At 44.6% G+C, this 13,189-nt stretch overlaps 1 protein-coding gene across 11 annotated transcripts in view; it reads left to right on the top strand.

The window, feature by feature from the left end:
- Positions 1–13,189, top strand: part of KIF6 (kinesin family member 6) — a 412,344-nt gene that overhangs the window by 381,227 nt on the left and 17,928 nt on the right. For all 11 annotated transcript variants that reach the window (XM_023527554.1, XM_011354825.2, XM_023527557.1 and 8 more), the window contains 3 exons: positions 796–931; positions 3,374–3,471; positions 12,360–12,449. In XM_023527554.1, the coding sequence (XP_023383322.1) occupies positions 796–931; positions 3,374–3,471; positions 12,360–12,449 (324 nt within the window). The remainder of the gene's footprint in view (positions 1–795; positions 932–3,373; positions 3,472–12,359; positions 12,450–13,189) is intronic.

The raw sequence follows: 13,189 nt of genomic DNA, 5'->3' as shown, positions 1-13,189 counted from the left end.
TTTTTTCCTGCCAGAATCCTCCTTCCAGAAGGCCTTGTGCTGCCCTCCTGCACAGGCACTGTTGCTCTCCACCCGCTGGGCTGACACCCCAGTTGTCCTCTTTCTCCTTCACTCTATCTACTTTTCTCAGTTCCTTTCCACTTCACTCTTCTGTGTCTTTACTCCACGCCATCTTGTTCCCTTGGTCCATATTTCCAACTTCAGGGTCATCTCAGAAGTCGAGTTGCCTTTGCAGTTTGGCTATGCACTAACGACTGTATTGTAACCTTTGGTCCTCAGAACAAAGATGAACCACCAGATGCTCAGGTAGTTAGGACTGTGGTCCTAGAATCAGATAGCCTGGTTCCCATCCTGGCTCCTCTGTTTATTAGCTCTGTGCCATAGAGCAAGTTACTTAACCTCTCCGTGCCTGAGGTTCCAAATCTGTAAAGTGGAGAGGATAATGAGAGTTTCTTCTTCATAGGGTTGTGAAGAGGATGAAAGGACTGTATATATGTGCAGTGCCTGGAACAATGCCTACCCCTTAGGATGGGCTCAATGATGGTAGTTATCATCCTTGGAGAGCGGTTGTCCGTCTCACACATAGAGGCCCATGAGCCTACTGGATGAAAACGCCTGACTCTGCTTCTCTATGATGGACTGAAACCCTGGCTCCATATTCCGGCCTCAGTGGGCAACCATAGCGCCCAGTCCCTGTTACCAGTGCAGCACTGTCAGGCTTCTGAGGCACAGTCCCTGCCATCGACAGTCCCTCCCCACCAGTGACTTTCAGACTCTTCCCTGATTCTACTGTAGGTATAAAACAATGTTCACGCACCTGAAGGCCCTGAAGGTGGAGATTGAGCACTTGCAGCTGCTCATGGACAAAGCCAAGGTGAAGCTGCAGAAAGAGTTTGAAGCCTGGTGGGCAGAGGAGGCCACCAGCCTGCAGGTATGGGTGGCCGGCCGTGCCCCTTGCTACCCTAGATTTCATCCTCCTCCTGTGGCCTGGGGAACATCAGGGCAGCTACAGGGGGCCAGGCACACATGCTCCATGGAGCTGCCAGAGGAAGAAGAGTGGGAGCTTCAACTCTCAGCTCCTGGCTCACGAAGCAAGCACTTATCTGACTGACAAGGAATGCAAAGGGTCAGCAGCTCATTGCTCCCTTGCTCTGGTACCTGTCACATAGAAAGGTGGGAGATGGAAGGGGCAGCTCCCAAAGCCAATGGATTTTTCACTGTTGCTCTGTGTAATATTCTCCTGTGATATCATATTGACAACATTATTATTTTCATACTACAGTTATATATATTACGTATATACTATATGTATGTATATGTGAGAGAGAGAAATTTTAGAAAATATAGGGAAAAAACAAAGGAATAAAAATCAGCATAATCCCACCGCTTAAGGATAACCAATATTATCAGGTTGGGTTCTATTATTTTATCTTTTTTCTATGTATATACATTTATATGATTTCATAAAAAATGAATCATTTTGGTCTTCAGTTCTCACAAATGGCTTTTACATTTAATTGTATAGCGTGACTACTCTTCCATGTTATTAATACTTCACCATCATTCTAATGGCTGTCACTGTTCCATCATAGGGACTTATTTTAATCTATTTAATCTATCATTTAATGTTTAGGACATATTTGTAGATAAACTTTTGCATATTTTCTAGACAAATTCCTAAAAGTTCTTTATACTATAATGAAGGTGGAAAAAAAAACCCATTTAGAAATGTCAGTACAAACCCCTGATTCTGATTGTCCTCATGTAATTCCTCAGCTGTGATACATTGAAATGATGAAATGCACATGCTCATGTCCCTTACATGGCTGGCAGAACCCTTAGAAATGATCTAACAAGCTGATCCCTTCATTTTAAGGACAAGGAAGCTGAGAGCCAAAGAAGATATTTGCCCCCAGAAAGTAAGGGAGCAGTAACAAATATGTTACCAAGTAGCCACGTGACCAAACAATAGGGAAGAGTATTTAGATAAAATTAAATACGTAAGATTACAAAGAAAACCAATAAGATTGAAATACAATTCTCAAAATATTTTTAAAACAATATGGCATAATAATACATGTACCACTTTACTAATTCATTAATTAATCTTATCAATTATAAATTAATAAGGGGTGGGCTCAATTTTTACCATAATTTCAAAGTAATGATGAACACACTATTTCAAGATTTCTGCATCTGTAATGTAATATGAAATGTCTGTGATTTCTACTGGTGACAAAGTCACTGGTACTGCTAATACAACTGTGGTTTGCTGTCTACAGTTATCATTAAAAGAAATGCTAAATTTCAGGTAGAAGTCAGGAAAAATCAAGATATGATTGGTTCCCATCCACATTCACAGCACCCCTAGGTCCTGTCTGTTCTCCAGTTAAGAGCCCTTCCTAGTGAGGTCGTTGGTGAGTGAGGCGTCAGCCACTGCCAGGACCCAAGGGATTTCAGTCCCTGAATAGTAGATGAGGGACATCCCATGTGATTCAGGAAATGTCTGGGCAAGGCTGACAGAGTCAGACAGTTTATGACTTACATAGACAGTGAAAGCCAGAGCAGCCAGAGGTTTCAGCTCCGTGTGTCCTCTGTCCCACAGGGTATCGCTGAAACAAAAGGGACCAGATGAGTGCAACAGGGATGATGGGGCATCCTGTTCCTGAAAAGCCAATTCTATGCTTATGCTGAGTGGTTTTACAGTCTGCAGATATATTCTGAGTGAAGCGAGGCAGAAATCCTTAAACCTCATCAGAACATGAGAGGCAATAAGAAACTGTCCCATGTCAGTATCTTGGGGAGACAGGGAGGCAGATGGGAAATAGTCTTGTAGCAGCTACTCATAAGCCTCTATGCTCTCGTGTTCTGGGAAAATCATAGGGCATTCTGCCAAGACTCACAGAAGCTACAGTTGAAGCCTTATCCACGAGCCCCGTGTGAAACATGCAAGGTTCTAGGCACCGTGGCAGAGCTGTTCCCTACACAAAGTGTTCAGTGGAGTTCTCCTCACTCTGGTAGCATCTCTTTGGGACGAGAGGAAGCAAAACCAGAAAGGACTTCTGGAGAATTATCACATCACATTTTAAACATTTTTTTTTCCTAACGACCAAAGATTATACATGCTCAATTTGGAAAACTTAGCCCAGAAAAGCACAAAGTATAAACCCCACATCACCTGTAATCTTGCCATCCAAAATATTTTGATGCCCATCATTATGGTCATTATTACGTTTAGATTGCTTTTTTTCTCATGTGTGTTGTATATACCAACTTTTATAGCTGCCTTTTCCCCTTAAGTAATACATCAAGGACACTTTCCCATGTCATTAGATTCAAGCTAACACTGTGAAACTCCTTCTTGGGCCAATAGGTAGACACTCCAGCAGTGAAGTCACTCAATCTCACGAAGCCCTTTCACCAGACACCTGAATCCCTGCACGAAAGGCCCCAGCTTCTCTCTAACAAAAGGTAAGGAGAGAACTCTGCAGACAGGCTGAGAGTACCCAGAAAAGGCTTCCTACCTGTCCTCAACCCATTCTTGCTGCTCTAAACATCTCTCTATAGGCTGCGTGATTCAGGAGGATCAATCACTTTTAACGTTAAATTGGTCATAGATACCCAGGCCAGTGGCTTTCTGGCTTGTTTGAGCACATCCCCTTCAGCCTTTCCCCTTTAATCTGACAGCCAGTAGACGGTGTGCCATGGCAACAAGAGACAAGAGGTTCGACGTGCAAGCCCTGGTCCTGAGCCCTGAGCAGGAAGAAGGGGGCTGGCAGTAGAGGAGAGGTCAGGGTAGCGTGGGAGAGGGGAGATGTTGGTGCTCATGCAGAGAGTAGTCAGCCTGCCAGGATACAGGAGAGCGCTGGTAAAAGACTGCCTTATCACAGATTCAGGAGAGATGTGAGCAGCGCCCCCTGAGGACAGCCCTGAGCCAGTTTTCTAACGGTGGCATGATCCAACAGGGCCTCTCCTCACACAGAGGGCACCTTTTGAAGGCAGATTCTTTCTCACGCCATGCATGTTGTTATCTCTTTCCAACCAGACAACTCTGCCACCAAGGAGTGATCCGTTGACTGAGTTTAAAAAGGAGCTGAGATCTCTCATTGAAAATGTGAAACAGAACTTTTTAAAAAGCAGTTGGGTGGTGGGGGTGGGGGGGTCTTGTCAGAGAGTATCCTTGATATGATGTGATGAGAATGCCACTTTACCTCTGTGGTCTTCTTCTGAAAAACCCATAACCCCAGTTAAATCATCATTGAGGGACATTCTACAAAATACCTGACAGTATTCCTCAAAACTGTCAAGGTCATCAAAAACAGGAAAGTCTGAGAAACTACCACAAATAAGAAGAGCCTAAGGAGATACTATAACAAAGTGTAATGTGCTGTCCTGGATAGAATCCTGGATCAAAAAAGTACATTCGGTACAAACTAAGAAAATTTGAATGAAGTTTGGACTTTAGTTAATAACAATGAATGAGAATAGGTTCGTTAGTTGAAACAAATGTGTCATACTAATATAAGATTGTATAACAAGGGAAACTAGTTATGGGGTACACTGAAACTATTTGTACTATCTATGCCACTTTTCTATAATATAAAACTATTCTTTAAAAAAAAAAACCCTGGACTTCTCCACATACCCCAAACTGGCCCTCAGTGTCAGTGCATCCGCTTTATCCTAGTTTTAGAAAACATCTCCTGTGTGAGCCCCCAAGCCCAGGGTCAACAACTGTCAAATACGTTCTGTTCGGCTATCCTGCTGTTTTAAAAGGCAGTGTAAATCCATAAAAGAAAAATTGATAAGTTTGACTTTATTAAAATTAATGCTGCTCTGTGAAAGACACTGTTAAGAGAATGAAGAGGCAAGCCATGGACTGGGAGAAGATATTTGCAAACCATATCTGATAAAAGATTTGTATCCAAAATATACAAAAAACTCTTATAATTCAACAACAATTTTTAAACGGGCAAAAGAGCTGAACAGCCACCTCACCAAAGAAGACATACAGATGGCAGATTAGTGTACAATAAGATGCTCAATATCATAAGCCATTAAGGAAATGCAAATTAAAACAACAGTGACATACCATGACACACCTATTAGAATGGCTAAAATCCAAAAGCATGACACCACCAATGCTGGCGAGGATGCGGAGCAACAGAAACTCTCATTCATTGCTGGTAGGAATGCAGAGTGATACAGCCGCCTTAGAAGACAGTTTGACAGTTTCTTATAAAACTAAACACACTCTTTCCATAACATCCAGCAACCACACTCCTTGGTATTTACCCAAAGGAATTAAAAACTTATGTCTGCACAAAAACCTGCCCATGGATGTTTACAGCAGCTTTATTCATAACCGCCAAAACTGGAAGCAACCAAGATGTTCTTCAAAAGATGAATGGATAAATAAACTATGGTTCATCCAGACAATGGAATTTTATCAGCACTAAAAGGAAATGAGCTATCAAGCCATGAAAAGACGTGGAGGAAGCTTAAATGCATGTTACTAAGTGAAAGGCTACCTACTATATGACTCCAACTATGACCTTCTGGAAAAAGCAAGACTTTGGAGACAGTAAAAAGATTGCTGGCTGCTGCGGAGAGAAGGGAGGGTGGAAAGGATGAATGAGGGGACACAGGAGATTTTTAAGTCAATGAAACTATGCTGTAGGATACTTTAATAGTAAATATATGATACTGTGCAGTTGTCAAAACCCACAGAATATACAATAGAAAGAGCAAGCCCCCATGTAAGCTATGGACTTCACTTAATAATAATGTATTAACATTGGTTCATCAGTTATAACAAATATACCACACCAATGCAAGATGTTAATGATAGGGGAAACAACAAGAGGTGGGGGATACAATGGAACGCTCTGTACTATCCACTCAATTTTCTATAAACCTAAAACTTCTCTAAAAAATAAGCCATTAATTAAAAAAAAAAAATGGAAGGCAGCGTAAGTAGACAGTTACACTGCTCTATGGCACTACAGGCAGCTCAGCACTAGTGTCCTACACAGACCCTCTCCGTGCTTTCGCTTGGGTACCTGCCAACCTCTGGGGCACTTGAGTGTTCAACCCTTGTATACCTTCCTCCTTCCTCACACAGAGCCCCCTCCCTGAAACCCCAGGACTCCACAGCGCATGTTTGAAAAACACTGATCCAGGCCAGCCAAGAGGACAGAGATTCCTCGAGTCTGGCTCCATTCTGAGCCTCTCGTGTGTCTGCCACATGTGAATAAACTCTCCTCCCAGTTGTGAAGCTCAGAACCCCTGGTTATTTCTCCAGCTTGTTTCTGAACTCTACTATAGCTCCTACTGGTATAAATATCCTGCCCAACAAATAGGAAGCCCCATCTTTAACTTTTATTTTCCTTCAAGGATAATTCTCTCTCTCTCTCTCTCTCTCTCTCTCTCTCTCTCTCTCTCTCTCTCTCTCTCTCTCTCTCTCTCTCTGTATGTGTGTGTGAGATGGCTGGGAGTATCAAGAAAGGCCCAGTAAACCCAGCCCAGGGCTATTAGGTAGAAACAGACTACACCTGCCAAGTGAAGTTCAGACCTTGAATTTCAAAGGTGCATATCAGGTCACCCATAGGAGTTTTTCTCAAATATTACTACTAGAACTCTACCCAAGCCCCTTTGATGACTGCTGGGAAGAGAGTCTTTGGGGAGATGGTTCTCAGGTGGGCCCTGGAGCCCTGTCATCTGTGTGGCAGCTAGTATTATGGTCAGATTTCTCCCTCAGCAGAGAAAACCAAGTGTCCTGAAACCAAGTGTTAAGATACCTCGACTGTGAGTGGTTGGCACCCCAAATTCCCTCTCACACAGTAGTTTGGATACCAAAAATTACGGGTGGAAAGTGCTGAGACAGGATCAGAACCCAGGCCGGCCAGCGTCTGGAAGAGTGATGACGAGGTTTTGTTTGCTCCATCTTTTGCGAAAGTCTAAACTGAAGGGACTCCACCCCACTCCTCATGTCAAGTTCCTTTAACGTAAATGACTGCCCTTTTGGGCACATGTATGTTCTGTTGTTTAGTAGGCGGTGGCATTTTCCCACCCATATTCTGTACTATTTCATACAAACGTGCTTTCTTTATATTCTGCCAAATGCCAGGTCCTCCTGCTCAAGGCCTTCACTCTGTCAAAGTGTCCACAGTCTGATTTTCTCAAAGGGCCAAGATTTTCAAAGAGGAAACCTGTGCTTCCTTCGAAGGCCAGCCTCTGACTGGAAAACCAGAACTCCCTCCCTGTTGTTGGCCCCACCATTTCAGCTGGGAAACCCTGGAATTAGTCTCCTCATTTTACTAATGATTTCTTTCTTTTTTTTCTTTCGTCTCCCTCCATGTGCTTCTTTGTCCTTCTCTTACACTATCAGCCAAGGCTGCCACTCTTTATGGCTTGTCCATTCGTCCACTCTGCTGCCAGCCTTTACCTGCCAGCATCTCTAAGAGGTGCCCACCATAGACTAGATCTAAGAACTAGCCACTGGGCAGGGCATCCTAGGATCTCCTTGTAAAACCCACCATTAGAATCATGCTCCTCCTCCAGCATCCTCTTTGTCTGAGAAGTAGGGCCTACACTGGCTTTGGCGCTCTTGGACATTCCTTAGGTATTCCAGGTGTGCTTGGCAAGAGGTCTTTAAATCTGAAGTCCAGAACCTTAGATATCAAGAAGTGCATCAGACCACCATTGGTTGACTCCAAGGAGTCCCCTCAGTTTAGACTTTCACAAAAGATGGAGCAAACAAAACTTCGTCATCACTCTTCCAAGCAGTGGGCCCTTGGGCAAGTCAGTTTCCCACTTTGAGATTCCCTCATCTCTTTTGTAAGATGCATCAAGTTTCCCCAGATGCTATTATTCTATGAGCAGATAAATGTTCTAGTGCCATTGAGGAGCTGCTGGAGGGAGAGAGCAAGAGTCTGGCTGACTCTTTCTACCTGAGCTCCGCTGTGGCTGCTCTTGATGGACTCACTGCTGCCAGGGGCTGGTCCTCTGCATCTCAGGTTTATCACTTCCTCAAGGATGCTCATACTCAATTTACAACACCAGGAGGTCTCATTATTATTAACATTGTTTATTAATCCTTATTAAGAAAGATAATTAATTCTGATGGCTGATATGTTCTGTCTCTAGAATGTCAACATGAGAAATGAATTCAGTGTCAAAGGCCGATTGGTCAGGAGAGAGGCTAAAGTAATTTGTAACATGATCCTGGTGGTTCAGAAACCAAGCTATGGCATTCAGTGACACTGGAGCAACTTCAGGATCAGAGGAGTCATTTCAGGAGCCCCAAGCCTTCACATTGTGCCATCCTCCTACATGAGCTGTTTTTGAGGCAGCAAGGTGGGCAGCCGGGCCTCGGCAGAGGGTGCCGTATCGCCCATCTGCCCTGCCATGTCCATCTCTGCTCCTCTTCCATTTATTTCCAACCTTCACAGGTGTTTGGCACCTGTGAACACTCCCGAGAATCTTAGAAAAGGCTCCCCTGGGGATCTATTGAATTAATGACACACTTGTGTGCTAATGACTTGATTTTGTAAAGTTTGCTGCAGCTTCCAAACTGACCTGGACCTTATGTAATCAAAGTATCTACAGGCTGGAAAGCCTTTCTCTTTCCCTTCTCTCTGCCTGCACCAATAAGAGCCCTGAGAGTTGGCAACGGTTCTCTAAAAAAGAGCATGCAGAGCCTGCCACCTTGTGGCTGCCTCTGGTCCTACAGCAGCCCTCACCAATCAACACAGATCCCTAACCCTCCCAAAGCCTCAGTGGAGAGTCTCTGGAATGCTGGGAAATACGCATGAGGGGAGGCAGGGGACAAGGGGGTGAGGAAGTCTCAGGCTCTGATTTCCTGTCCTGTTTGTTTGACAAACTAACAATTCTGTTTGTTTGACAAACTACAATTCTAAACCTGTGGAGGCAGGCCCAGAGTAAGAGGCCTTGCAGTTGGGTGAGACGGGACAGGGCAGAAGGCTGGGGCTGGAGAAGAGGCTGTACTCATTCAAGGCTGGGAAAGCAGGCTTTCAGGCCTGTGGAGGTCCTTGGACTCTTGATGCAAACTTGGCAAAGCTGTTGCACCTGTCTCTATCCCTGGTCCACCTCAGCCTTACTGTTCCCATCTGTAATAGAAGGGTTCTATCCAGGTGGCTTTTTAGGCCTCTTCCAGCTCTGACATGGTGTTTAGGCAGGACCATCATGAAGCAAGAAAGAGGATCCCATTCGGTCCCTGGCATCTGGGACAGCTTTAGCCCCTGGCCCTTTATCTCCCAAGGAATGCTGCTGGATTCTGCTGTTTGCAACCAGGCAAGGCAAGGTAAGGCACATGCACCAGGCAGTTTAGTAAAATGAGCAAAATAGCATCTGTAGAAGCTGTCAGATCCAACTCCTTACTCAAGGAGCGTGGAGCTGGTCAGCTGGGGCCACCTAAGGGCAGATGACGTGGCCAGGGGCAAGCCATGCACCTCTAGCATGTACTTCTGCAGAACACCACAGAGTCAAGTCCAGTTAATAAAGTAGCCAGAGAGCACGGGTTCTGAAGCCTCAACAGAGTTGTGATTAGATCTAGGTTCTGCCACTTACCGGCTGGGTGACTTTTAGAATTTCTTTAACCTCTCCAAGCCTCAGGTTTCTCGGGTATATAATGGGAATAATGAGGCTATTGAGAAGATTAAATGGCATGACGTGTGCAGAGTGCTTTCCTGGACCTGGTGTGTAGACGGTGTCTATAAATGACAGTTGCAATCTTTGTTGTTTTGGTTCAATTTGCACATCCAACACATGCAATGCTCCAACATGAAAATTCATGTATAAAACATCTCTTAGGGACTAAATGTCCCTGTCCCATCAAAATTCATATGTTGAAACTCTAAAGAGGCCAGAAAGCTAGCTCACTCTCTTTCCACGTCAGGACACAATGAGAAGTCAGCAGTCAGAAACCAGCGGTCAGAAGAGGGCTCTCCTCACCAGAATCTGACCACGCTGGCACCCTGAGCTCAGGCTTCCAGCCTCCAGAACTGTGAAAAGTAAATTTCCATTATTTGTAAGCCACACGGTACCTTGTTATAGTAACCGCTAAGACAGAAATTGGTGCCAGAAGTGGGGTGCCGCTCTAACAAATAACTAAAAAATGTAGAAGCAGCTTTGGAACTGAGCAATGGGCAGAGGCTGGAAGAGTTTTGATATGCGTGCTACAAGAATCTGAGATCGTGAAAGGACCTTTAAAAGTAATTCTTCTGGTGAGGACTCAAGAAGAAAAGAGGAGAGCTGCAGAGACAGCTTGCATCTTCTTAGAGAAGACATAAATAATTATGTACAGAATGTTCATTTAAACATGGATGTAGAGGCCATTCTGATGAGGGCTCAGACAGAAATGAAGAACATATTGGACAATGAAGAAAAGGCAATCCTTGTTACAAGGTGGCAAAAAAAAAAAAAGAAAAGCTAAATTATGTTCCTGTTCTAGTGTTTTTTGGAAGGTAGAACTTGCACGTGATGAAAATGGACATTACCTGAGGGGATTTCTAAGCAAAATGTTGAATAAGTGGCTTGGTTCTTCCTGACTGCTTATAGTAAAATATGAAAAGAGAGAAATGACTTGAAGATGGAGTTATTAAGCAAAAAAGAACTAGAATGTAAAGATTTGGAAAATTCTCAGCCTGTTCATAATGCAAAACATGAGAAAGTGTCTTCAGAGAAGAACATTAAGAGTGTAACCAAGCAACTATTTGATAAGGAGATTGGTACAGGTGTGAATCACAGACTTACTCAGCCACCCCAGTGGGAAAACTGCCAGTTTGAACTGAAAAGGAGATGGGGAAGAATAAAGACAGGATGTTGGACAATTTGGATTTTACAGGACAAGACCATAGAGCTGTTCCACTGTGAACATACACTCTTCCCCAGGGCAGGAAAAGAATGACTCCAAAGGCGATGCAGAGGTCATTGGGGCTGCCCCTCCATTCCAAAAGGGGAGACCATTGCCTTGATTTCAACAGGCCAGACAGCCTCTGCCCAAAGTTGAGGTAGGGGGGGCCTCCCAACAGAACCATGAGAGTATAACCCTGCCCAACAAAGCCTGGCTACTTCCACCCCAGGTGGTCCAGAAGGCAGGACCTTCACCCTAGTAGGTTGGAAGGGCAGATCATCAAGCCAAAGAGGATTCTCCTTGAGCCATAAGATCTCATGGAGTTTCCCTTCCTAAGTTTTAGACTTCTTGGGACCCATCACCCCTTCCTTCTTTTCTATTTCTCCCTTTTGAAATGGGTTTGTCTGTCCTATGCCTGGAAGCACATAAATTGTTTGAATTCATAGGTTCGAATTCATAGCTGGAGAGGAACTTTGTCTCGGGATGAACCAATGGTACTTGAGTTGCACTCATATCTGATTTATATGATATTTAGACTCTTTGGACTTCAGAGTTTAGAGTTGATGCTGGATCAAGTTAAGACTATGGGGGCTGGTGGAGTAGAATGAATATATTTTGTATATGAGAAAGACATGAATTTGGGGGAGTCAGGGGCAGAATGTTATAGAACGAATGTGTCCTCCAACAATTCATATGTTGAAACCTAATCCCCAACGTGATTGTATTTGGAGGTGAGGTCTTTGGGAGGTAATTATGTCCTGAGGGTGGAGCTCTCTAATGCAATTAGTGCTCTTATAAGAGGCCAGAGACCTAACTCACTCTCTTTCCACCAAGTGAGAATACCATGAGTCAGAAGTCTGCAAGCCAAAAGAGGGTGCTTAGAGAAACTTGACCATGCTGGCACCCTGATCTCAGACTTCTAGCCTCCAGAAGAATTGTGAGAAATAAATTTTTGCTGTTTAAGCCACCCAGTGTGTAGTATTCTGTTACAGCAGCCTAAGTTAAAACATCATCCACGTCATCCATAGCCTCCTGTGTTAGTCAGCTCGGGCTGCCAAAACAAAATATCATAGACTAGGTGGCTTGAACTACAGGCATTTATTTACTTCTCACAGTTCTGAAGGCTGGAGAGTCCCATATCAAAGTCCAGATGATCCGTTTCCAGTGAGAATCTTCTTCCTGGCTTGTAGATGGCCACCTGCTTGTTGTGTCTTCCCATGATTCAAAGAAAACTCTGCTCCCTCTTCCTCTTCTTATAAGGACACCAGTCCCATCATGGGGGCCCCACTGTCATGACCTCTTCTAAACCTAATTACCTCCCAAAGGTTGCACCTCCAAACACCATCATATTGGGAGTTAGGGCTTCAACATTTGGATTTGGGGGCGACACAAATATTCAGTCCATACAGCTCTTAAATATAGACCCTGAATTTCTCTTCTGTAAACCTCCATACATTTTCCTTTGTGGGTTTGGTTTTTACAGTGATGTGAATGCCAGGAAAATCCTGCCCTCACCTTGCCCCATCACGTACAGCCAGGAGCAGAACAGCACCAGTGCCTCCCTGGACGACAGGTCTGTGGTCTTGTCCCTCTGATGTCTGTGACAGTCAGAGAAAAGCGGGCTAAAATCTGCCAGTCTGCTTCCCCCACAACCTGTGGAGCCTTTGTCCAGCAGCCACACAGACAAGGCTTCTGCCCTGGTACCTTGGATTCCCCTGGAATCTCTCACAGATGCCAACTCCCAGAGCCAGGGAATTTTCTGCCAGGGGCCCTGGGGCCCTGTGCAGGCAGAATTGCTTCACATCTCCTTGTGAATGGATATACCTGAGACGATTAAAGGAAAGAAGAGCTGGCCCAGGGGTAGTTCCAACATAGCCCCACCTCAGGGGAAGGGAAGGACACAAAGATGACAAGCCTGGCCTCAGCCCTAGGAGTCATTCACTCCAGGCTGAATAAGTGAATCAGGCCTCTCTCCAGGGCCTGCTCTTTGTGCCCTCTGACTAGAAGGCCTGGGTGACCTTACTCACCTGGCAGACCCTGCTCTTCTCCCAAGGTGTCCAAGGGGGGATTCTACCATGCCTCCCCTCCCCATGGTAACGCTTGCTCTAGCACTGCTGCTCACTGAGTTGCAGCGGGAATGCTGGCATAAAAGATTGCTTGAGATGGCGAACAACACTCAAATATAACCCTCACTGCCTTCTAAGAGAATGGATACTGTCACTTGCTGTGTTGAGGGACTGGGGTGAGGATGGAATCTTGGCAAAGCCAGGAGAGTACTCTGCTCTGAATTTTCTTAAGGGGGTGTTTTACATA

Source organism: Pteropus vampyrus, unplaced genomic scaffold (assembly GCF_000151845.1).
Source record: "Pteropus vampyrus isolate Shadow unplaced genomic scaffold, Pvam_2.0 Scaffold18, whole genome shotgun sequence".
NCBI classification, from domain to species: domain Eukaryota; kingdom Metazoa; phylum Chordata; class Mammalia; order Chiroptera; family Pteropodidae; genus Pteropus; species Pteropus vampyrus.
Note: the sequence above shows the minus strand (reverse complement) of the source record. Positions and strands in the feature narration are given on the sequence as shown.